Source organism: Choloepus didactylus, chromosome 22, assembly GCF_015220235.1.
Source record: "Choloepus didactylus isolate mChoDid1 chromosome 22, mChoDid1.pri, whole genome shotgun sequence".
NCBI classification, from domain to species: Eukaryota; Metazoa; Chordata; class Mammalia; order Pilosa; family Megalonychidae; genus Choloepus; species Choloepus didactylus.
In genome coordinates, this window is record NC_051328.1 from 2562265 (window position 1) to 2589975 (window position 27711).

General features: G+C 37.2%; 1 protein-coding gene across 1 annotated transcript in view; it reads right to left on the reverse strand.

Annotated features, from left to right (window-relative positions):
• The window catches only part of ITFG1 (integrin alpha FG-GAP repeat containing 1), a 336928-nt gene that overhangs the window by 165179 nt on the left and 144038 nt on the right, over positions 1-27711 (reverse strand). Inside the window, exon 8 of the mRNA XM_037815500.1 lies at positions 20141-20222. Within this exon, the coding sequence (XP_037671428.1) occupies positions 20141-20222 (82 nt within the window). The remainder of the gene's footprint in view (positions 1-20140; positions 20223-27711) is intronic.

Sequence of the window (27711 nt, forward strand, 5' to 3'; positions counted from 1 at the left end):
GGTTCCATTGTAAATTATCTAATGGGCTTATTAATTGAGATATTCACAATAGCACTTAAAATATGCCATACGCTATATTGCTATAACGGTCCACCAGTGGGAATGTTGTGAAACAATATTTCAGTATGTGAAAAAAGCTTTCAACTGTATTCCATTTGATTTGTTTCATCATTGATTTTGCTAAATACAATAAAAAACACAATATTAACCCCTTTCTAAGAACCTCTCCTCTCTTCACATAGGAGTATATTTTTTGTTAGTCTCCTGATAAATGATATAATTTCATTGTATTAGTAATTAGTTACAACAGTAACATTCTGTATTAAATAAACACTTGAATTGAGGTGCGATGGACCTTAAAAAAATCCTAGAGTAAGTAATTTCAGATATATTTTAGTCTATGATTTGTAGCTTAGCTGAAGCCCTGTGTCTAAGCAAATGATACATTTTTATGTGGGTAAAGAACTGTTAGCAGAATCATAATGCTGACATTCAATAATTTCAATTCTGACAACCAAGAGATTCCTGTAGCTTTTTCCTCACTCTGAGCCACTGCAAATAAGTCAGTATTAGTTGACTTCTCACACAGGTTCCACCTTATGAAACTAATCTTTATACATGCAAATATAATGATTAGAAACTACACATAATTAATATAGTGTTCAGAATGGAAAAAAAAACACATAATGAATACAATGTTCTGAATAGAGAAAAACACATTTTTGATAATATATAATAAGAGGTTTTTAAAACAGGAACTTTAAATGGATCATAACCCTAATTTAAGAGCTAAAATTATAAAACTTCTAGAAGAAATAAGAGGAGAACATCTTTGTGTCTACTGGTTGGGCAAAGATTTCTTAGATATGGCAACAAAAGCATTATCTACAAAAGAAAAAAAATGATGAAGTGGATTTTATAACAACTATATGATGGCACTGTGAACAGTTGATTGTATACCATGGATGACTGTATAGTCTGTGAATAGATCTCAATAAAACTGAATTAAAACAAAAAACAACATACATTTATTATTTTACCACTTCTGTAGGTCAGAAGTCAGGGAACTGCTCAGCTTCTTCTCTGCTCAAGACTGAAATCAGTGTTGGCCAGATTGTGTTAACATCCAGATGCCTGACTAAGGAAGGATCCTCTTCCAAATCACTTAAGTTTTTTACATCTGTAGAATTCATGGCAGTTTGCTTTTTCAAAGCCAGCAATGGAGACAGAGAGAGAATTTCTGCTCTCACCTCTAGAATTACAGTTAACTGATTAGGAACCTAATTATATCTGCACAATACTTTTGCCTTTGTCATAAAGGAGAGCATAATCATGGGCAGGATATTTCATCACCTTTGTTGTACTGTACTGGATAGAAGCAAATTATAGGTCCTGTCCCCACTCAAATGTGGGGATTTCACAAAGGTGTGGACATGCAGAGGCTGGTATGGCGGGGGCTGGTTTAGAACTCTGCCTCCCATACTTAGTATTGTTTGCCTTTTAATTTTAGCCATTTTGCTGATATTACATTTTGCTTTATTCCTCATTTCCCTGATGCCATGAAAATGAGAAACTTTTCATAGGTTTACTGGTAATTTGTACATCCTCCCTTGTGAAGTGTCTGTTGCAGTCTTTGGCCCATTTAACCATCTTTTACTTATTGATTTATGGTTGTTCTTCACTGTCTTAATGATTCTTTTAATAAACAGGCATGATTAATTTTAATGTGAGAAAAAAAACATCATTAGGGGAAGATGGGGCATGGAGAGGAATGGAAGTTAGTTAGTCCCCCCGGAGCAACTAATAAACAACCAGGAACAACTAGTAAATGATGTGGAATAACTGCTGGGGGATGATCAAGACTGTCCACACCGTACACCTAGCTGGATTGGGAGGAATGCCTGAGACTGCAGCATGGAATCTGTGAGCAGAAACCATGGACGTGAGCTGGGAGCTCCCTGCCCCCACAGCAGCAAAAACTGCAAAGCCTAGCTGTGACAGCAGCACTATCTGAACAGGCGAATATACCTTAGTCCGGCTCCAACTGGGGTTTTAATCAGCAAATGTGGACTGCTCAATGCAAGCTGCAAATCCACAAAAAGCAGAGGCTTTTAGTGATGACTGTCCTTGAAGAGCCTGGGGACTTCTCTGTGCCAGGAGGGGCCCAGAGGACTGGGTGCTGTCTCTGGCCGGCGGGTGAAACTGGGGGCCGTGGAATGGCCCTGAAAGGGGCTTTTTGTCCCTTTTTCTCTCTCTCAACCTAAGCGACTCAGTGGAGACAGCCGCAGGGAGAAAGCCTCAGCCATTTTCAGCTCATAGCTCTCTGACTCACACAAGGGTGGAGATAGCAAAACCAATTAAACGCAAATGAAAACTCTCCAGGGTTGTATCTTCTCTAAGAGGAAAGAGGTGGTGCCCAGCTTTACTACCCACCTTCCATTCAGAATCACACCCCAGAGCCTGGGGGAAAACAGCCAAGGGCCACACCTCCTTATACCAGTCAGGAGCTACAGACTGACAGGTGCTACCTGCTGGGCAGGTTAGGAAAAGCACAGCAGCTTGAGGCATCACAGGGTTTCTCAATCTTCTAAGACACATCCTCAGGAAAAACAGACACTGAATATTTCCTACTTCTGGGACCTGAGCTTGTTCTGATCTAGGAAAACCTGACTGGCATAACCAAGGGAACAAGATGCCTAGAAAACAGAAAATTACAACCTACACTAAGAAAAATAAAGTTATGGCCCAGTCAGAGGAATGAACTTACACTTCAACAGAGATACAGGAATTGAAACAACTAATGCTAAATCAATTCAAAAAATTTAGGGAAGACATGGCAAAAGGGATGAAGGCTATAAAGACAACACTGGGCGTGCATGAGGTAAAAATCAAAAGTTTGAAAAAACAACTGGCAGAATCTATGGAAATGAAAGGCACAACACGAGATGAAAGACACAATGGAGGTATACAGAAGCAGATCTCAAGAGGCAGAAGCACACACTCAGGAAATGGAGAACAAGACACCTGAAAGCCTACATACAAAAGGATAGGGAAAAGAATGGAAGAATATGAGCAACGTCCCAGGGAATTAAATGACAACATAAAACGCACGAATATATGTATCATGGGCGTCCCAGAAGGAGAGGAGAAGGGAAAAGGGGCAGAAGCAATACTGGAGGAAATAATCAATGAACATTTCCCATTTCTTATGAAAGACATAAAATTACAGATGCAAGAAGCACAACATACCCCAAAAAGAATGCAGAAACCATGGAGGCAAGAAGGAAGTGGGGTGATATATTTAAGATACTGAAAGAGAAAAAACACCAACCAAGAATCCTGTATCTGCCAAAACTGTCCTTCAAATATGAGGGAGAACTTAAAATATTTTCTGACAAACAGACAATGACAGAGTTTGTGAACAAGACACCCGCTCTACAGGAAATACCAAAGGGAGCACTACAGACAGATAGGAAAAGACAGGAGTGAGAGGTTTGGAACACAATCTTGGGTGATGGTAGCACAGCAATCTAAGTACACTGAACAAAGATGACTGTGAGTATGGTTGAAAAAGGAAGGTTAGTGGATATAGTAAGATCATGTTGGAAGCAATAGAGTTATTTTAGGTTTTTTTTTTCTCTTATTCCTTTGTTTTCTTAGGGGTTGTTAATTTTCTTGGGGTATGGTAGGAACATGTTGGAAGCAATGTAGTTATTTTAGATTATTTGTTTTTCTTACTCCTCTGTTTGGACATGGTTTATTAATTTTCTTGGGGTATGGTAGGAACATATTGGAAGCAAAGTAGTTATTTTAGGTTATTTGTTTTCCTTAATCCATTGCTTTGTTTGAAATATTGTGGGGTTTTTTTGGTTGTTGTTTGCCTGTTTTTAATTTTTTGATAAACAAAGTTAAAAAATTGAAAAAAAATCAGTAGAAAAATGGGAGTAAAAACTAAATGACAAATAGGGTGGGATGGGGGATGGTTTGGGTATTCTCTTTTCACTTTTATTTTTTATTCTTATTCTGATTCTTTCTGATGTAAGGAAAATGTTCAGAAATAGATTGTGGTGATGAACGCATAAGTATATGATCATTCTGTGAACAGTTGATTGTATACCATGGATGACTGTATGGTTTGTGAATATATTTCAATAAAACTGAATTAAAAAAAAAAAAAAAAAAAAAAAAAAAGAAAGGAAGGTTAGGAGCATGTGGGATACCAGAAGGAAAGAGGAAAGATAAAGACCGGGACTGTATAACTCAGTGAAACCTAGAGTGCTCAACAATTGTTATAAAATGTACAAATATGTTTTTTTTCATGAGGGACAACAAATGAATGTAACCTTGCAAGGTGTTAAACATAGGGAGGTATTGGGGGAAAAATACAATCAAGGCAAACAAGAGACTATAATTAACAGAAACATTGTATTATGCTTCCTTTAATGTAACAAAGGCAACATACAAAAGCGAAATGCATACGCAAGGGGGACATAAAGGAGGGGTATGCGACTCTTGGCATTGATAATGTTGTCTGACTATTCTACTTTGGTTTAATGCTATCTTTCCTTTTGTTGCTTCCTAGCTGTCATTTTTTTTTTTTTTTGTCTTTTTTCTTTTTCTTTTGTCTCTCTACCTTCTTTGACTCTTCCTCCTGCTTTGCAGAAGAAGTGGAGCTGTCCTTATATAGATAGTGTGATGGTGGTGAATACATAAAATATGTGACTATACAGGGACCCATCGATTGTTTACTTAGGATGGAATGAATGGTGTGTGAACAAAACTGTCTTAAAAAAATCCACTGATGAAGAAAACTTGAGGGCACTACACTGAGTAAAATAAGTCATACACATAAGGACAAATACTGCAGGGTCTCACTGATATGAACTAATTATAACATGTAAACTCATAGACATGAAATATAGGTTACCAGGATATAGAATGAGGTTAAAGAATGGGGAGCGGTTGCTTATTATGAGCAGAATGTTCAACTAGGTTGAACTTAAATGTTTGTAAATGAACAGAGGTGATGGTAGCATGTTGTGAGAATAACTAACAGTGCTGAATGGTGCGTGAATGTGGTGGAAAGGGGAAGCTCAGAGTCACGTATGTCACCAGAAGGAAAGCTGGAGGTTAAGATAGGAATGTGTAAAACAGTGGTGGGTAATGTCCAATATTAACTGTACAAATATTAGAAATCTCTTTCATGAAACAGAACAAATGTATGACACTATAACTGTAAGTTAATAATAGAGGGGCATATAAGGAAAAAATGTACCTGCTGCAAGCTATATACTACAGTTAGCAGTATTTTAACATTCTTTCATCAACAGTAACCAATGTACTATTCCAATACTATGAGTCAACATGGAGTGGCATTGGTTAGGGATATGGGAAGGCTGGAGTTTTCTTTTTTTTTGTCTTTATTTCTTTTCTGGACTAATGTAAATGTTCTAAAAATTGAAAAAAAATCAATTGTGATGGATGCACAGCTGTATGATGGTACCGGGGGCACTGATTGTACACTTTGGGTCTTTGGATAATTGTATGGTATGAACAATCTCAATTAAAAAAAAAAAATCATTAGGAAAATGAAAAGCCAAATCACAGACTGGAAGATTTGCAAATCATGTATCTGATAAAGGATTTGTATCAAGAATATGAAAGAAGTGTTAAAACTTAATAATAATAGGGTGATGCCATCAATATGGTCACATAAACAGTTACTGAAAACTCCTCTCCAGAGATGCAGTGAAAGAAAGAACAATTCTGAATTGTTTGAAACTTTGGAGGAGGATGTAGACTGGAGAAAGAATATGCAGATGCCAAACTGAAGAAAGAGACGAAGTATCAGGTAGGAATCTTCTGTCCTAGACCAGCCAGTCCTCTCCACTCCCCCTCACTCAGGCTCAGTGCGGAAAACGCACAGAATCAGCAGATGGGAACCCTCCCACTAGGGACACTGATTTTAAAATCTCTCACAGCAGTGAGACATTCTCCCACTGTTTGAAGACCCAGAGGACAGGGGAGGACAACGCAAGGTCCAGGTCAGTGAGGGAAAGAGAGACTGAGAAAACGTGGACAGAGACTGCATTTTCAGCCCTGGATCTGAAAACCTTTCCCCCACCCTTGAGGGAAGTAGCAGCCGGTAGCCGTTTCCTTGCTGCAGGGACAGCTGGAGTACTGGGTAACAAAGGGAGTACTTGGCCACAGGTGTAGCCCCACGTCAAGCCAGATTTGGGCTGGTAAAGTGAGGGCATAGGATTCCCACAGTTGCAGCTAACCTGTGCAGATGCAGCCTGTGCTTAGAGAACGATTAAGTTACCAAACTGCGCCATTAGCTGGATAGTCTGGAAGGGCAAGGGAATAGCAGCCCTTTTACAAAGATGCTTCAGAACCTTCATTAGGACCACAGGAACTGGTCTACCTGCCCTCCACAGAAATCCAGCCGGTTCTGGCTGAGAAATACGGACAACCCAACTTTCAAAGCGGGGATCTAATACAAACACAGGTCTTGTTGACCGGCAAAAACAGAGCACCACTGGATGTCAGCAGATGTATATTACTCTGAACTTGCTTGGGTGCCCAGTGTCTACCTATGATCCCTGTGGTAGGCCACGGTGGGATTTTGTGCCTAAGAGTCATCCCTAGAGAATCTCTTTTGTTGTTCAAATGTCGCCTCTCTAAGGCAACTCTGCAGGTAAACTTACTGCCCTCCCCTCTACATGGGACATGACTCCTAAGGGTGTAAATGGCATCATGGGATTGAGAAAGGCTTACTGACTAAAAGGGGAAAAATAAATGAAACAAAATAAAGTTTCAGTGGCTGAGAGATCTCAAATGGAGTCGAGAGGTCATTCTGGAGGTTATTCTTATGAATTATATAGCCATCTCTTTTTAGTTTTTAGTGTATTGGAATAGCTAGAAGGAAATATCAGAAACTGTTGAACTGCAACCCAGTAGCATTTAATCTTGAAGATGATTGTATAACTATATAGCTTACATTGTGTGACTGTGTGATCGTGAAAACTTTGTGGCTCCCACTTCCTTTATCCAGTGTATGGACTGATGAGTAGAAAAATAAGGACAGGAAGTAAATGAATAATAGGGAGCGATGGGGGTATGGGTTGTTTACAGTATTCTTTCTTACTTTAACTTTTATTCTTATTCTTTTTTGTGTGTGATAATGAAAATGTTCAAAAATTAATTGTGATGAAGAATACACAACTGTATAATGGTACTGTGAACAACTGATTGTACACCGTGGATGACTATGGTTTGTGAATATATCTCAGTAAAACTGAATTATAAAAAAATAAAAAAAATTAATAAAATAAATTGTTATCACCTCATGCTTAAAAAACTTAGTAATGAGACACAAAACCAATAAAAAAGGACAAAGGATTAGAACAGGCATTTTATTATAGGAAATATACAAATAGCAAATAAGCACATGAAAAGATGCTCACCAACATTATAAGGGAAATGCAAATGAATGGCATAAGATACCTCTAGATACCCAATTAAACTACTATAATTAAAAGGAATGACAATACATAGTATTGACAAGGATGTGAAGAAACTGGATTCCACATACATTGCTGATGTGAATATAAACTTTTATACCTATTTTAGAGAAACTAATAGAGACATGAGAGATACTTTTCTGATAAGCAAACTAAAACCCAAAGAGTTTTTCTGACTTTGTAAAAAACTTACACTTAGTCCTATTTGTGAGAGAGTTTAGAACATGCCTGTTCCGGTTTCCTAATGCTGCCGTTAAGCAAAATACCAGAAATGGATTGGCTTTTATAAAGGGGGTTTATTTGGTTACAAAGTTACAGTCTTAAGGCCATAAAGTGTCCAAGGTAAGGAGGTACCTTCACTGGAGGATGGCCAATGGTGTCCGGAAAACCTCCGTTAGCTGCGAAGGCACATGGCTGGCATCTGCTCCAGAGTTTGGTTTCAAAAGGCTTTCTCCCAGGACGCTCCTCTCTAGGCTGCAGCTCCTCAAAAATGTCATTCTTATTTGCTTTTGGTGTGTCTGTCCTCTCTTAGGTTCTCCAGGGCAAAAGACTACTTTCAAAGGCCATCTCCAAAATGTCTCTGTAAGCTGAAGTTCCTCTCTTAGCTCCTGTGCGTTTTTCGAATTGTCCCTCTTGACTGTAGCAAGCTCGCTCCTTCTGTCTGAGCTTATATAGGGCTCTAGTAAACTAATCAAGGCCCAAGCTGAATGGGGCAGGGCCACACCTCCATGGAAATTATCCAATGAGAGTTATCTCCTACAGTTGGGTGGGTCACATCTCCATGGAAACACTCAATCAAAGAATTACAGTCTAATCAACACTGATATGTCTGCCCACACAAGATTGCATCAAAGATAATGGCATTTTGGGGGACATAATACATTCAAACTGGCACATATGGCTTTAAAAAAACTGAAACAGTGCATTTTAGGAGGTTATTTCTGGTGACAATCAAGACTATTACACATATTTAGAACCAATGTAGAAGAAGGAGTGTATAGATCACAGCTTGTGAGACAGAGCCAAGGATCATGTCTGAGCTCTGAAACTTACTAGCTTTGTGCCCTTAGAGAAGTTTCTTAACATCTCTGAACCCTTGCTACCATATCTGCATAATGGGGATAAATAATACTGTTTACCTCAGAGAAGTTTATGAGGATTAATTGAGATAAATGTAAAATATTTCCTGCCAAATAATAAGTATTATGAAAAAATAAGTAAACAAACATTTGGAATACACTAAACTCCCAAATCCTTAAAATGTCACTAACAAAAATCTTGAAATATTTCTACTGACTAATCTAAGAACATATTAGTGATGTGAGGACAGGCAGGAGGAACTTAAGTACAGTTAGTGTTCATTCATCTGTAATTGTAATGGAATAAAAGGGAATTGTCTTGCTATGGTGAAACAGAAGAGGAAAACGCTACTGTTCTACGAGAGTGGTTAATGGAATGAATTGCTCTGGCTGTGGGGATAAGTAGCACAGAGACTGTTCATCCATCCATCCATCCATTATCTATCCACCACCTATACAACCGTGCACCCATCCTATTCCCTCCCATCCCTCTATCACCCCGACTCACCCATCCAGTTCACTCCTCCTGTCAGTAGGTGAAGGTTAATCACGTAGGAACTGTGTATGGACCTACTTCCAAGAAGCACAATTGTGCTTCTGCTTATCAAACGATGTAGCTTTTACACAGAATGAAAATGCACAGGTACAAATGGAAGAAAATGGGGTTGAAATGGAAGCCTGAATTGTCTGAATACTGGGCAGGACATTTAGAAAAGGGAACAAGAGTGGCATTAAGATCTTCATATTTATTCCCAGGCTTCTATATTGCTCTGACCGATGGCAGAGAATTCCCCTCAGGTGTATTATGCCAGAGAGGAACAAATCTCACCTTTGAGTCCTTCCCAGGCTGTGGTATACGTAAGGTTTAAAAACAGGCATGGTATGTATAACAATCATTTCGAGATTAGTACAGTAATTTAAAAACGAAGAGATAAATGCATGGTGAAGTTCACAGGGCAGTTTTAAGGGCTGCTTTACTTATCACAGATCAATTCTATTAATTAGGGCAGGTTCAGAGTGACAAGTCTCCCAATTAAGTTGTGGATTATATTAGGAATTATTAAAAATATTATCCATTAAATTTTATAACAGCAATGTAATAAGGTAAAATATAACATTATCCCATAGTAATTTGTAATAGGTACTTTAAATTTCACATTCACATGCACATACACTAAAAAATTCAAAACACAGTGCAGTTTTGAGAATTCAATGTCACGGGTACAGCTTTACTAAAAAAAAATTCGTATCCTGAAAGGCAAGAATCTACCATACATAAATCTGTAAATAAAGGCTTCAGGGATTTGGCGTTTCTTTGTATATCTTAAAAGAAACAAATACAGCCTTGTCTGATTTAGATTATAGGTATGTATAGGGTATGTATAAAATCAAGATCCTGAAGTAGCAATTTTATAATTTTTATATAAATCACCATTTCCAATCAAAATGCATTCAAAATATTTATCAGAATCATATCTGGCATCTGTGACTCACCAAGATAGGTGCCTAACAGAAGTCTCTGCTAGAAAGTAGAAACTAAGGGACTATCCTTTTGCTATGGCAATCACTGAACTGCAGCCACCACAGTGACATGGAATGGAAAAGAAATTCTAATGAACTCGACTTATTATTTGGTTGAAAGAGTAATGTGAATTTTGGAAAAATATTCCAAGAACACCTAATCACTTTAGGGGCCATCTGACAAATTGCATGCACATGAAATATTTGTTTTACCCAAAATTTATAATAGTATTGTCTTTCTTTGGTGGGATGGAGGCAGGACAGGCTGAGGGAATTGAAAGTCTAAAAGGTTAGAGAGAGAACTGTTTAAACTGGGTTGCTTTGACACTGATCACATCAGAACAAAACTGGCACTATAAAGGTACAAAAGGCTATTCAGTTATTCAGAAGCTGTGCAAATACAGTTGTCCACTTAAATGTTAAATAGTATAAATACTGTAGATAATGCATGTTTTCCTCCAGTGGTCAGAGTTCAGGAATTAGAATGGAAATAGGAGGAATTTAGAATTGCAAATTATAAAGATCCAGGATGTCTCCTCTAGAAATTGGAAATCATCTATTTTACATATAAAGGGTATTTTTAGTTCAGTCACTTAACTTTATCAAAATGACCCAAAGTACCTTTATATCAGTATGCATCATGTGAATGGTTCAGGATTATAGTTGAAGATATTTAAGAAGTTCTAAATTTGGGCTCAATTCTCAAAAATCAGTCAATTCAATTAAAGCATTTTTTTTTTTTTTTTTTTGCATTTAATTCATTAAAAATTATTCACTGGGTATTTACAATGTGCCTGGCACTATTCTGGGCTTGAGACATACAGCAGTGAACAAAATACATCAGCAGAGTACAGTCTAATGTGGAGAGAAATCCTATGGAGAAAAATAAGAGGTAAAGAGGGTCAGAAGTACTGGGGGATAAGGGTTACTATGCTAAATAGAGTGGCCAGGGAAGGCCTCCTGTAGAAGAAGCTGGAGAGGGAGTGAGCCATGAGGATTATCTGCAGGAAGAGCATTCCATAAAGAGGGATGAGCAAGGCAAAGGCCCTGAGCGGGAACTGTGCCTGTTTTGTTTGAGAAACACTGAAGAGTCCACTGTGGGAGCAGTACAGTTACATTTATAGTGTTAGGAAGAAAGGTGAGTACTCTGGGCATAGACTTCTTCATTAACTACTTTCTGAAAGGCATGTAAACAATTATTCAATCCCAAATGTAACTCCTCAGCTCTCTCTCCAAACCGTCTATCTACCACTGGTACCTTGACTAGATGTCTTAACAGGCATCGCAAATCAACAGAACTATTAACATAACTCCAAAGTTCCTCTTTTTCCTGGCTATTGTTTCCTATTTCAGCCAATAACGCCACCATCCAATTTTTCAAGCCAAAAATCTAGAAGTCATCCTCTATTCCTCTTTTTCGTTTCCCTCCAACATCCAATCCATTAGCAAGTCCTCTCATTTCTCTCTCCAATATGTCCTAAATATGACCACTCTCTCCATCTCCTGGTGATTGTCCTGGTTCAAGTCATAAAGCCTTTGCCTTGTGAACTGCACGTCCTCTTAACTAATCTTGAAATTCCTTTTATTCCCTTACCTTCCATTCTACACACAGATGACATCACTCTTCTGCTTAGATTCCTCAAATAGCTTCCAGTTAAATTTAGAATAAATGTCCACAAGGCTCTACATGACCTGGTCAAGCTCTAGCCTTCTTTATATTCCCATTGTTTTGCCTTAGAAACCTCATTTAGATGTTCCTTCTCCATGGAGCAATCTCCTTCAAGAAAGACCTTCCATGACTTCATTCAAGTCTCAGGTCAAGTATGAGCTCCCACCAGCTACCCAAAAAAGCCTTCTCACTCCCATCACCTCATCTTGTTTTATTTCCTCAAAGCTCTTACCACTTTCTAAAAATACCTTATTAATTTCCTTTTTTGTTGTCTGTCCTCCCTCAATAGAATTTAAATTCCAGAAGAGGTGTATGCTTCATTCATGGCTATGTGCAAAGCATCAAGAACACATCCAGCCCATAAAGCAGGCACTCCAAAAGAACTTTCAAAATAGATGAATCAACACTTTGTACATAGCATAAATCAGTCAGTTTCAAAAAGAAAGGAAACCAATGGAAGAACAACTGATCACCATACAATTTTTAAAGTAGTTTTATTGAGATATATTCACATACCGCACAATCATCCACACTGTACAATCAATTGTTCACAGTATCATCATATAGTTGTGCATTCATCACAATCATCCCTTGAACATATTAATTACTCCAAAAAAATTAAAAATTAAATAAAACTAAAAAAGAACATACAAACCATTCCATACTCCCATTCATTCATATTATTCAAGGTTTTCACAATTACACATTCACACCATATAAGCTACATAGTTACACAATCATCTTCAAGACTCAAGGCTACTGGGTTGTAGATCAACAATTTCAAGAATTTCCTTCTAGCTATTCCAACACACTAAAAACTAAAAATGGATACCTATACAGCATATAAGAATGCCCTCCAGAGTGATCTCTCAACTCCATTTGAAATCTCTGTCACTGAAACTTTACTTTGTTTCATTTTGCTTCCCCTTTTCGGTCAAGAAGATTTTCCTTAATCATACAATGCCGTGTCCAGGCTCATCCCCGGGAGTCATATCCTGTGTTGCCAGGGAGATTTACACCCCCAGGAGTCATGTCCCATGTATGGGGGGTGCAGTGAGTTTACCTGCTGAGTGGGCTTAGAGAGAGAGAGGGCCACATCTGAGCAACAAAGAGGTTTTCTGGGGGAGACTCTTAGGCACAATTATAAGTAGACTTGTCCTTTCCTTTGCAGTAAGCTTCACAAGGGCAAGCCTCAAGATCGTGAGTTTGGCCTACCAAATTGTCAGTCCTCAATGTCTGTGATCACTATACAATTTTGAAAACTAGATGGAATTGTTTGACTGAACTGATATTATGCCTGTACCATAAAATGCATTCAAAGAAAATATAAAAATTATGTTTCAAGTTCCTTGAATCCAGCACTTATACCGAATTTGCTCATATGTCACATATTAAAATACTCTGTATTTACTTGATAAATTCTCCTAGAGATGAAAGTGATATATTAATACATTTAAGAGAGAATAGCAACATTTGAAACCTCAAACATTTTTCTGTTTTATTGATGATTCTGAATTGGAGTTCAATGTCTTCTTTAAAAAGGGAAAAACAAAACAAAACAATAAAGCTACTTAAGAAAAGAAAAGCTGATTTTAAACTAAGAAACAAAACTAAAAAAAAGGAGGGGGGGAGTTCACTATTAAGACTTTGGAATAAAATGTAACCCTAAATCACTCACATAAAACTAAGCCCAGAAAGCATAATACCTAGAACTTTCCCTTAAACAGCTTCTTTTATAATATAATCATCACCTGTCCATTTGACAGCATTTGAATTTTGAAATTCTTTTTAAAGAGAGAATGTGAATATTTAATTATCACCAATTAGCATTCAGGCTAAATGTAAAATTTATATTTTCTTACATGGCATATCTGATTTGCTTTTATTTCCAGGTCAAGCACTAATAAACAATTTTGTCAGACTGTTATCAAATATACCCTAAACAAAGAAAAGTATTAGTACTATGAATATTATTTTGAAGTAAGCATTTCAATTCTACCATGGCTAATTTGAAATAAACATCTGAATTTTTACCAAGTGTTTTAGTTTCCCAGGCTGCTTTAAGCAAATATCAGGAAATGTGTCAGGTTAAAAAAGTGAGAATTTATTTGCTAACTGTTGAGGCCAGAAAATGTCCAAATCAAGGTATCATCAAAGTGATACTTTCATCCCGGAGACTGGGTCCTCTGTCACATGGCAAGGCAGCGCTTGCTAGTCTCTCCCTTCTCTTCCAGGTTCCTTTGATTTTGGCTTCTTGCTTCCATGGCCTTCTCTCTCTCTCTCTCTCTCTCTCTGTATTCATTCCGTTTATAAAGGAATCTAGCAATAGGATTAAGGTGCATTACACTTTAACTGAAGTAGCCTCATTAGAAGATCCTACTTACAATGGGTTTACACCCACAGGAATTGATTAGATTTAAGAACATGTTTTTCCGGGGTACCTACATCTTCAAATTACCACATCAAGCATCATAAAGACTTCATAAAATAACTTTATTATTTTCCCTCCCTTTCATCTCCAATCTAATAAACACCATTGTGCTGGGCACTGGGGACACTCAGTTGAATAAGATTTGGTCTCAAGCAGCAATGACACCATGTGTAAGCTGTTCAATATTTTCTCATATGTTAAGTTCTGGATGACAGCATTTTCCATTTTCATAGGTTATTTATTATAGGATTATCTAGGAGGCCTAATTGACAATTCTGAGGCTTCATCATCATGCCAGGTATTCTTAAATCACTTGCCCATGCTAAGGTGGTCTTTGTGATCTGATAGCTAAGAATCAGTATCAGACTTGGGTATATACATATGTATTCTTTCATGTATTATGATATTTAAAAATATGATTCAATTTATAGAAAATACTGACATTCTATATAAGGTGTCTGTTTTCCCTTCAGTTTTATAGCTTTTTATTGATCTCTGTTACATATGGTATTATATGCAAAACCAATATATGTTTTCTCTAACTCTGGTCCTAATGTAAGTTTTTTGGAAAAAAGATGTACTTTATTTTTATTGATTTTTTTTGTCCTATGTAATTTAATAAATAGATTCCTTATCTATTTGTAGAAATCTAGAATTTGATATTCTCAGGTTACCTAGAAACAGGTTCAACTCTTAATATATAAAAAGGGTGATATAGTAGGGCAGGACACAAAACATGCTTTCTACAAGATACACATTCCTTGATGTGCTTAACTATTAGAGACATTTATGGGCTACAGATCTCTCAAGCAAAAGGCTAGGGCCCAGCACTGTGTCTGATGCTAATGACTAGCAGCCACTATTTATTGGGTGATTTCTAAAGTTCAGGGACTGCACTAGAAGTTTCTAAATGGTCCCTTTGGGCCACCAATGCCCCGCTAAATTCTAAATCCAAAGGCCCTTTCTTGGTCATCCTCTTATATCACATTTTAATATCTGTCAATGGCACCTAACCACCATTTAGCACTCCTTTCCTTTCCTCCTCAGCCCTCTGTCAGTCTCTCTCTACCCTGTCTTCCATGGAGAGCTCATCTCGGACTTGATCTCTCACATCTCTGTGGAGGACTCTCAAACCTGCTTTGGCTTTATTCCTGAACTTAGGTTTGCTAATTGTTCCTGCTTGATTGTCTTACCAGCATGATCAATGTGGCTAGGCTAAACTATCTTAATATCCAAACCAGCTTTCTCTTCTGAGTTACCAATCGCTAGGTATATTATCATTGTTTTAGTCATTTGGAGTCAATTTTGTATTTTTTTTACTCGTTCCAGTGTCAAACCAATCATCAAGTTTACCGATTCTTTCATTGCAAAGTTTCCCACTTCTGTACCTCCATTCACTGGCCTAGTTACAGTTCAGGCTCTCACCACCTCATACTCTGACCCGTCTCATGACTGGTTTCCATCCCTAGAAAAATCCAGTGTTTCAAAATTCTGTTTTACCTTGTAAATTGTTGGTGGTAATGTAAAATGGTATAACCACTGTAGAAAAGTTTGGCAGTTTGTCAAAAAGTTAAACACAGAATTACCATATGACCCAGCAAGACACTCTTAGGTATATACCCCAAAGAATTGAAAGCAGAGACTTGAACAACACTTGTACACCAATGCTCATAGCAGCATTAGTTACAACAGCCAAACAGTGGAAACAACACATGGAAGAATGGATAAACAAAATGTGGTATATCCATACAATGGATTTATTATCCAGCCATAAAAAGGAATGAGATCCTACATCATACAATATGCTACAACATGGGAAGAACCTTGAAAAAATTATCCTAAGTAAAACAAGCCAGACACAAAAGAACAAATATTGTATGATTCCACTTATAGAAATTTCTAGAATAAGCAAATTCATAGAGACAGAAAATAGATTAGAGGGTATCAGGGTTCAGGGGAGGTAAGAAACAGTAGTTATTGATTAATGGGTGGAGATTCTGTTTTGGGTGAAGAAAAAGTTTTAGTAATTGATGGTGGTGATAGTAGCACAAAATTGTGAATGTAATTAATACCACTGCATTGTACATTCAAAAATAGCTAAGACTGGAAATTTTCTGTTACATACTGTACATGTTACCACAATAAAAAGTAAACAAAGAAACACCTGTTTAAATCCAAATCTCTTTTGATACGCATCAAAATTTCAGGTACCTCAGATATTTTAAAAATCTCCCATTGAACAACTATTCCATGCCCCAGAACTTACCTTACGAATATCCCACCAGACTTAGTTCTACTTTACTTTCTGAAGTTAATATAAAAGGTATTAAGGAATAACTGTTCAAAGTTATTCTACTTCCCACTACTTCTGCAGAATAAAATCAATATTTGTTCATTTGTTTTTCATTTGGTAATCAAATGTGTTCACAGGCTATTTTTTATACATTTCTAAACATTTACAGAAACTCTCTATTCAAGCCAAACTGGTTTGTTCATGCCATTTTCATACCTCCACATATTTTTGGTCAGAGTTAAATTTGCTTCAAGGACCAGTTCGAAATCTCGTATCTTCCATTAGGCTTTCCTAATCTCTATCGGCCTAGAGAGATCTGTATTGCCACCAGACTGTACCTTGCTAGAACATTCATTTCTTAATTAATAATGAAATACATTCTGGTTTCTTTTACATTGTGGCAGCTATTTCTTTCTTTATACTTGTATTTTTTACATATTTATCTTTTGTCTCAACTCAACTATAAATTTCATAAAGGCAAAAACCTAACCTTAAAAATTTTCTGCATTCTTACATGGTTTTCAGCACAATATTTTAAGCATAAGTCTCATTTATTCATTTTATTTGAAGTAAAGATCTCATGAAAGTACATGACCTTTTCTAAAGTAGTTGTTCAAGCAATTGAGAAGATAGGATCAATTATACACGAACGTAGAAGTATTATGGTAAAAATTCTAATGGTTTTAAAAAAATTACTGGATACTAAGTACATACTTTGTTTTTTTCTTTCTTGCCATTATTGACTATTCCTCTTCTATAATTTACTTTTTCATTATTAAATTAATATTAAATTAATATATCACATTCTCAGAAAAATTGGAAAATAAGGAATAAACCCATTTTGGTACATTTCTTTCTAGGCTTTTCCATTTTCATATACTTCTTTAGTCTTTTTCTTTAAGGATTTTTTTAGATGATCATATTGTATATCTAATTTAATGTTCTGCTAGATTTTCCTAACAGAGCCTCACAACCACCATTTTTATTGGCTATGTAACATTCAAGTGATTTCTGAGAAAGTTTTTCATTGGTAGAATAAAATGAATCAATAATATTATAATTAGTTTGAATCATTATTTCCTTTCTTTATTTGCTAAAGCTTCCTGATTTTCTTTGATTTTGAACCACCCTACCCATCCCTCTTTGGCTATACCAGAATAGCTTAAGTTTAGAGTAGATTTTTTGATGTCTTTAAAAAAATATTTCAAAATGTCATCACAGCTATAAAAAATTCTGTTCCTAGACAATTTAAGTAAGCAGGGAGCCATTTAAACATTTGGTATGGGTTTCCTCAGGTCATCCATATCCTTTATTCAAGTGTGTGCTTTCTCTATTCACCAAGTACCAAATTTTTGCCATTTTCCTTGCTTTAGTTCAAAAGGAATGGATGGGATGGAGGATGGAAGGTAGAATACAGTTCACAGATGTATTCAAACATACACTTTTCATCATCAAACAAATATACTGGATATAATAATATTCATAACCTTATTCAATGCCATCCGCTTTTTTGGAATCATTAGTAGTCTTGTTTTTTGACAATACCCAACATAAAACACATGGACTTTAAAAAGGCATTATGGGCTATCCATTAAAAATTTAGTGATAAACTCTAAAAGTTTACTAAGAAATTATCCAAATTTATTAGATACAGGGGGAAAATATAGTAATGTTTCTTAATTCAAATATATCCTATGTTCTGCACAGTTTTAAAATGCAAACATGTAAATGTTTATATTTATGGTTAGCATGATTAAAATAAAACTTTTAAGTTACTATGCTGGTTTGGAGCTGTTATGCATCCCAGAAAAGGCCATGTTCTTTTAATTCATTCTTGTGCGTGCAGACCTATTGTAGGTGGGACCTTTTGATTAGGTTGTTTCAATTAGATGTGACCCAGCCCATTCAAGGTGGGTCTTAATCCTTTACTGGAGTCCTTCATGAGAGGATAAAAGGCAGACACAGTGAGACAGAGGATTAGAGAGAGAAATGCTCTGTAGATGCTAAGAGAGAACCCACAGACACTCAGAGAGAAAGCCACTGGAATCAGAAGCAGGAGGCGATGAAACCCAAGAGTGAAGGACCAACAGACGCAGGGCATGTACTTTGCTATGTGACAGAGGAACCTTGGATGCCAGCAGCCTTTCTTCAGAGAAGGTATGCTCTTGTTGATGCCTTAATTTGGACATTTTCATGGCCTTAGAATTGTAACTTGTAACTTAATAAATCTCCATTGTTAAAAGTCAACCCATTTCTGGTATAATGCACTTCAGGAGCTTTAGCAAACCGAAACAAGTTACTCACAATTTCGTTAAAAGAAAAGGACTTTATTTAAAAACACATAAATCATGAAATATATAACTTTAATTAAGAAGTTCTTAAACATGGGTTGACAGATGGGGTTCAGGGAGGTCTGTAATTCCCTGAGAATTATATATTGTGTATAAACTTTTTTCCTAGGGAGAGACTTGCAAAAGGATCTGTCATCCCCCCCAAATTAAGAATCATTGTTTTAAAGTCATTTATCCAGCTAATCAAGTCAATCAGCAAATTTTGAAAAACTTCATATATTTCATCATTTAACTATTTGCATCAAAAAAATGTGAGCCAATCACAAGAAATTTATTAAAAACTAAAAGAACATTCAACTTACTAAAACTAAAATGCAATACATCATAGAGAAATGTGTTGAAATGTCCATGAAATAACACTATCAAACCTCCTGCTTGGATGCTTTGGGATACATCTCTACGATGATGAACAAGTTGATATAGTTAACTGAATAAAGAGCAACAAAAACAAAAGAATCAGATAAGACCAATGAAAAGACTCTAATCAATAATTTCTTGTGCTTTTACCATGACCTTGACACTGTGCTTTAATTGCACTGGATATTATCATCATTTCCATTATATAAAAGAGGACGCTGAAGTCTCTGGACATGGTTACATCTCATCTGTATTTTGAGGCACAGGCTGAAGTATTTGGAGGAAGAATGAAGGAACAATATGATGGGAATGAGCTTTGGATATCTTTTAGAGGTGGTCTAATGACCACTTTCTCATCTAATACAAAAATTCTTTTCATAATAATCCTGACAAATGATGAACATACCATATATATTTTGGTAGTTATTAACCAAATGAAGTTGATTTACTGTGTAGGATCTTATATAAAACAGAAATCATAGGTCCTCTTAAAGGAAATTCATGAGATGTTATTCTTCTTTGGAATTAAGACATAAATAAAAATGGTTTTTAATATTCAAATTCCATGAGGTCTGATTAGCTTCAATTCTATTTGTTCTATATTCTGGGTATATGAAGGAGTGTTCATAATATTTACTATTTGATATTCTCTAGATAAGTCTCAATAGACTCCCTTAATTAGCATATTACTCCAGCAAACAGGAGTCCCTTAACTTCACAATATATTTAAACATACATGCCATAAATTAGTCCTTATTGTATTAGAGAACTGACCACATGCCATGCATAATACTAGAATAGCCATCTTTTAAATCTATAATAGTGCTGAAGACAATGAAATTGTTTTCTCAAATGTGGAATTAATATGACTAGGTCAGAGAGAGAAAGAGAATTGGAAAGGTGAAAATAATCTTACCAAAGTCTGCAAAGGCTGACTGTCCAACCACCATCATATTTTGAGGTTTTTCAAGTATACTACTGACGGAGAAATTTCCATCCTGTTAAATGCAGAAAATTTTAGATGAGATTATTCATCATAATTCACTCTTACATCATGTATGGAACAAAGCATTTTGACTGAAGCACAGAAATAAAGACTTTTACTGTATTGCACAAAAACTATTTAAATCTCCTGTACCACTTTTATCATGAAAGAAAAGAAACTGCTGTGAGTTGATGAAGAAGTTCATTTGGAGTGCCTTCCTTGCTGTCAATTACGGCTTGATATATTTTGCTAAATCATCTCTATAACTTCAGATATAATGAGTGTTTTCTACTTTGAAGTACTGTAGAAGGCTTTGGTAATATTAAGAAATAGAAAACAGTTCCTACCTTCAAATAGCTCACAGTCCAGTTGGGAGATAGAATGTAAATTAGGAAGATAAAATTTCTGAAGTTAACACATAAGAAGTACAAGTAGGCAGCAAATATACTAGGCTTCACAGATTTTAAGAGAAGACTCTCTTTGGGGGACAATTAAGAAAAGGTGTTCAAATGAGGTAAGAATTACACTGTCCTTAAAGGGCCAGTTCATTATCAAGTTTATGTATCAGTGAGAAGAGGAACAAAGCTGCCATATACTAACCAGAAGCAGTTGAGCTAAACAAAAGAACACATCAGAGAACCTTTGTTTCAGTTATTCTTTCCAAAATGGAGCAGTATATATCTGATTTCCAAAAAATATGCATTTCTTTAAATTATTGCCCATCCTTTCTGTAATTTTATATTACTACTGAGAAAAATAAAAACACTGAATAAATATATTTTTAGCTCTTAGTTGTATACAGAGCTCTCTTCTAATCATTGATCTTTATTCATTGTTTGATATACTGATTCTGCTAAATACCTCCAATATACTGAGATGCTTTAAAACATTTTTTTTGTTCCTTGTTTCTTTAAGGTTACTTCAGGTTTGCAAGTCAATTTCTCAAAAAATCATTTCTGACTTTTACAGAAAAAGGCATTTCTGCAATGAAAGCACAAAGACCAAATGCTTGCAGACCATGAGTAAGTGAATACGATTTGTCTTCTGACAGGCAATTTTCCAACTATTTTAACACTCCATTATCCCCATGCAGAAACATGTTTCCCTTACCATTACTAAAGTACTTGATGTACTTTTCACAGGATTTTTCTACAGAAATCTTATTTACATAAGTATCTTAAATCTTAGGGTTTCCCTCTGGTTTTATCTAGTACCTGAAATTACATTAGAAATGTTGCTATCAAAGTTACCAAATTTCTGGATGAAATGCCTTTTTCCTTCACTGAACTGTCAAGTAGTTTTGCACTTCAGAATGATTACAGAATGGGGTACAGAGAAGATAAAATGTTTCATAAAAGAGTGGGAAGAATCTCTCTTAAAATACATCAGCCGCATGTGAGATAGCTGAATATCAAACCATTACATTGACACAACTGAATTATACCACTGAAGGTCTGTTAAATTTGCTAAGGATTGCTGAAAAAATAAATTTAATTAGAAATGTTTCTAGATCTAATCCTGTGCTGCATCTCCATTAACAAATGCCATATTCACAGTAAGCATCAAAAACAGAAGAGCAACACACTCTTCTAACTGCTGAAAAAAGAGATATATCCTTGTTAAAGGAAGAGCATGCAGCACACATTATATGTATGACATATTTTGGGAAAAGGGACAGTACAAATTTAATTTTCAATTATCATATTTGTTTTTACTCCACTTGGTAGGACAAATACATTTAACTTAATTTCCATTCAGATTAATGTTATTTATATCCTTAGTATTTGATAAAAATGAGTTAATAAATTGCATTATCAACATATTAGTCTCATTAGATAGCCTATTTTAAAGTGGAGAATAACTACACTTATTTTTAAAGATGAAGCCGCTACGTAGCTTTTCAATGCAGAAAAGACAAACGTGATTAACTACTTTTTTCATTCTGCACATATACTGAGAAGGCAAAACAGTCTAGTGGAAAGAGCGCTACAAGTACAGTTAGATGACACGAGTGTTGTCATTGGTTGTGTCACTATAAGGCAGTCAATTACTGCTCTGAGTCTTGGTTCATCAATTGCCAGAAGACAGCTATCATATAGGGCCTCTACTTAGAGGGTTCTTGGGAGAGTCAAATAGAATTACAGATTCGAGAGGGTTCTGCAAAGTATAAAGCATCATGTACCGTTTTATAATGGCTGTTCTGCACCATGATCTGCAAGTACCTTGTTCATGGTTGGTATCTGGGACTCATCCACTCCACTGTCTGCCCTACTCTTTATCTTACTGGCCTTTACGATTTCTTTGCAATCCAAACTCAGGGATTTCGCTGTAGCTATGCCCTTATTTTCTCTCCTACCTACCTGGTTTCTGGATTTATTGTCCAATGACTTAAGGGTAGTTGTTTTAGAGACAGACTTCCTGGTTCAAGTCCCAGCTTTGGTTTTCTAGCCTTGAGGCCCTGAATAAGTTAGCTCTAGTCACACTATCAGTTTATTCATCACTAAAAGGCACTTCTATGAGGTTTTGTGAGGATTAATGAGATAATCCGTATAAAGTGCTTAAGAAAGCACCTAGCCATGGTATGTATTTAGTAAACATAATCATTAATGGTAGTAGGAACAGCAGTAGTAACACTACTACTCCTTCTACCACAACTACCACCACCACTGAAACAGCTATACACAACCATCAACATGGGAGACTTCTTCCCATTTTCTGCTTGAAGTCCAACAATGAGTGTTAGTTTGTAGTAAGTATCCTTTCATGGCTCACGCTATCTACACTTTGGCACGTGTGTTTTAATATTTAACGTTAAAACTGCCGTATCCATAATGCTAATAAGTGATCAGGAACGAATATGCGATACCTACTGTGTGTCCACCTATTCAATCACATAAGGCAGTGGTTCTCAACTGAAGGCAATTTTACTTTCTAGGGGACATTTGGCAATTTCTGGAGATATCTGTGATTGTCACATCTAGGGGAGGGGACACTCCTCTCATCTAGTGGGTAGAGTTCAAGCACACTGCTAAAACATCCATAATGCACAAAACAGCTCCCCACAACAAAGAATTATCTGGCCCAAAATGTTAACAGGGTCAAGGCTGAGAAACTCTGACATATAGGGTGGTGGGTCTTGTCAAAGAATCTGTCTTTGCCATTCTTCTCTTAACTCTTTTTCTTTATGACACTTATCTACTCTCTCCCTTGAGTTCTAGTTCCACATTGTTTTCTAACTACTTCATTGACTTGTCTCTTAACTAAAATAGATTTTTTTCCTGCCCCCAAAATTTCTATTTTTCCTATTTCTCTTACTTACCATCAGCAGAAAACCCAAGTTATCTTTCAGTTAATGGTGATCCTGTCTTCTCATGACTACCTCTTCTTGTTCCTTCCCAACATTTTACTCCTTTAATCATTCACCTCTTTCCCAGGTTACTGTAATAGCACCTAAATTTTCTCCCCAACTCTAGATTCCCCATGCCAATCTAAAACTTGCACAAAGCAGTCAAATTATTTACAATAATGAAAACTCATCTAATTCTCAGTTCTGAAACCTTTTATTTAGCTTGTCAATAGCTTCTTAAAAGATTAAATCATTTAGTTTACTTGAAAGAGAAATTTCTATGTATTGAGGTACTTTAAAACTATTTTAAAAACTGTTTGCTAATCTTGTTAAACTGACCCTTCTAATCTTACCTTCCCAACATCTCTTTCATATTCTGGCCCAAATCATCCCTCTTCTAACTCCCTCAGTGTGTCTTGTGCTTCCCAGCTGTGCACTTCCTTGTCCACCTCCTTCGTTTTCTTCATTTTCAATTGCTAAAATATTGTTCAACTGTACTAATCTTGTCAAATGCCACATATTTCTCAAAGCCTTCCCTGATAATCCTGGATGGGCCAGATGGAAGTACCAGCTATCTTTCAGCTCCTCATACCAGCCAACAGTGTTCACACTAATGCCTTAACTCTCTTCCTAGGCTACAAGCTCAATTCACTTCTCGAACCCACTGTGTGCCTACCACGGGGTTGTGTGCACAAACAACAATCTAAAAATATTTGTTGCAGCCTGCCCTATGGAATTTGGATGTGTGTATCCCCACAGGTGTATGAGACACTTTTATAAAATCTCATATTTACAGATATCTCCTGTTGGTTTTGTTTCCCTAGAGAACCCCAACTAAAATAGCTTGGTACCAGAAGTGGTTCTTGAGAAACAGAATCTTAAAATGGGTTTTAATAATTGGTTTTCCACACGGATTAGATTCAAAGGCACCAATGAATCTATTTCCAATAAATAAGATGGCACTGACAGTCCATGCCAAGCTGGCAAAGGAGATATGCAAAATATCACCATTTGATTCTCCTAATCATACTCTTGTATGAGGCAAGGCTCTGGGTGACAGTGTTTGGACACCTTAACAGAGTTTTGTGGAGTTAAGAGGTATAACGATGTTGGCTGGGTGCTCTTAGAAATGCTGGATAAAGTTGTAAGAGAAAGGGCTGAGCTGAAGGCTTCAAATTTAACACCGTATGACAGATGTAAAGGTTTCTATGTGTGCACTGGAAGAAAATCTTATTTCCTGTGGCCGCAGAGTTAAGATCTCCGAAAACCAGACCCAAAGTCTCATTGTGTGAGTAGCAGATTTACAATGTAAACTAAATCTCAAAATCACAGGGTGTTTACTGTTAAAATAAAGAAAAGAATGAGATCCTAAAAATTGGGATGGGGACATACGGGTTGATAAGGATGGCAGCGGGGACACTGGAACCCTGGATTCTGCTGAGTCTTTGCCAGATATACCTGCAGTGGTCTGCCCTGAGGAAACGACCCCTCCACCTCCAGTCTGCCCTTAGGAGACAGCTACCCGACCTGCAGCCTGCCTTGAGGAAACAGCTTCCCAACCTCCAGGCTGCCCTGAGGAGCCTGCCATCTAACCTCCACCTAAAGAGATAACCCTTCAAGTGCCTACTAAACCTGTAATCACCTCCACTGAGGAAGCAGTCCTCATTTCACTGTCTGGAGAGATTAATACTGTTTCAGCAGCTGAAACTGCAATGGAATGTCTTGAGGTAATTGGCTTGAAGGATACTTCTAATTCTTTTCATGAACCACCCCACCCCCACTCTTTTCTTTAAGACCTATAACTAGACTAACATCGCAACAGGCTCCGAAAGGTGAGGAACAAAGTGTGACCCATGAGGAAATATGTTACACTCCAAAAGAACTGCATGAGTTTTCCAATTTATATAGACAGAAATCAGGGGAATATGTGTGGGAATGGATATGAAGGGTGTGGGATAATGGTGGAAGAAATATAAAGTTGGATCAGGCTGAATTTATTGATATGGGCCCACTTTGCAGAGATTTTGCATTCAATGTTGTAGCCTGAGGGGTTAGAAAGGGCATTAACAGTTTGTTAGGGTGGTGGGCTAAAACATGGATCAAAAGGTGGCTGACACCTGAGGTCAAAATGCCAGAACTGCCTTGGTATAATGTGGAAGAAGGGATCCAAAGGCTTAGAGAGGCTGGAATGTTAGAGGGGATTTATCACGGAAGACCTGTTGCACACCCCTGGAATGTCCAGAGGACACAACTTTTACCAGGACTATGAGGAATAAATTTGTGAGATTAGCTCCATTATCGCTGAAGAGCTCTGTGGTCGCCCTTCTCTGTAGGCTGAATATTACTGCGGGAACTGCTGTCACTGAGCTGGAATCCTTAAACACAATGGGGATAATCGGATCTTCAGTTGGCAAACACCAAGTGGCAGTAAATCACCAAAGACAAGGTGGGTGTGGCTACCATAATGGATAGCAGACTCAATGCAGCAGTCAAAATCATCTGATTCCCAGAGACTTATGGTGTTGGCTAGTAGATCATAGGGTACCTAGAAGTAAAATCGATGGGCAGACTATTAAATTTTTGTTTGATCTGTATAAGCAGAAAACTTCTAGGTTAAGTGAACAAAAGTTTAACTTGAATAACAAAAAGAGAGAGTCACAGTTCCTTTATCAATTCCCAGACTTAAGACAGTTTACAGACCCAGAGCCCCTTCAATGAGGGGAAGGCTGAGTATCCTTGGGGAAGAAGAACCCTGTTACATACTGTTAGTCTTCCTCCCAGCCTTCCACAGGGAGACCTACAGCTTTTAACCAAGGTAAGTGTGCACTGGGGAAAAGGAAATGATCAGACAATTTGGAGATTATTAGACATTAGCTCAGAAGTGACATTAATTCCAGGAGACCCAATACGTCACCCTGGCCCACTACATAAGAGTAAGGGTTTATGGAGGTCAGGCGACTGATGGAGTTTTACCTCAGTTCCATCTTACTGTGGGTCTAGTGGGTTCATGGACCCATTCTGTGGTTATTTCTCCAGTTCCAGAATACATAATTGGCACAGACATACTCAGCAATTGGCAGAATCCCCACATTGGTTCCCTGATTCATGGAGTGTGGGCTATAATGGTAGTAAAGGCCAAGTGTAAACCACTAGAACTGCCTCTGCCTAGCAAAATAGTAAATTAAAAGCAATACTGGATTCCTGGAGGGACTGTAGAGATAAATGCCACTCTTAAGGACATTAAGTATGTAAGTGTGGTGATTCCCACCACATCCTCATTCAACTTTCCTCTTTGGGCTGTGCAGAAAACAGATGGGTCTTGGAGGATGACAGTGGATTATTGTGAACTTAACCAGGTGGTGACTCCAATGGCAGCTGCTGTTTCAGATGTGGTATCACTGCTTGAGCAAATCAACACATTCCCTGGTACCTGGTATGCAACTATTGATCTGGCAAATGCTTTTTCTAAATAGCTCTTAGTAAGGCCCACCAGAGACTGTCTGCATTCAGCTGGCGAGGCCAGAAGTATACCTGCACTGTCCTACCTCAAGGGTGTATCAACTCTGCAGCTCTATGTCATAATATTGTCTGCAGGGATCTTGATTGTTTCTCTCTTCCACAAGATATCACACTGGTCCGTTATATTGATGTTATCACATTCATTGGACCTAGTGAGCAAGAAGTAGCAACTACTCTAGATCTGTTGGTAAGGTACTTGTGTGTCAGAGGATGGGAGAAATATCCAACAAAAATACCGGGGACTTCCATCTGAGTAAAATTTCTAGGCGTCCAGTGGTGTGGGGCATGTCAAGATATCCCTTCTGAGGCTAAAGATAAGCTGTTGCATCTGGCCTCTTCTACAAGCAAAAAAGAGGCACAACGCCTACTTCTGGATTTTGGAGAAACGTATTCCTCATCTGGGTCTGCTACTCTGGCCCATTTACCAAGTGACCAGAAAAGCTTCTTGTTTTGAGTGGAGACTGGAACAAGATGAGGCTCTGCGATAGCTCCACACTGATGTGCTAGCTACTCTGCCACTAGGCCCATATGATCCAGCTGATCCAAGATGCCGGAAGTGTCAGAGGCAAGTAGAGATGCTATTTGGAACCTTTGGCAAGCTCCTACAGGAGAATCTCAACACAGGTCCTCAGGATTT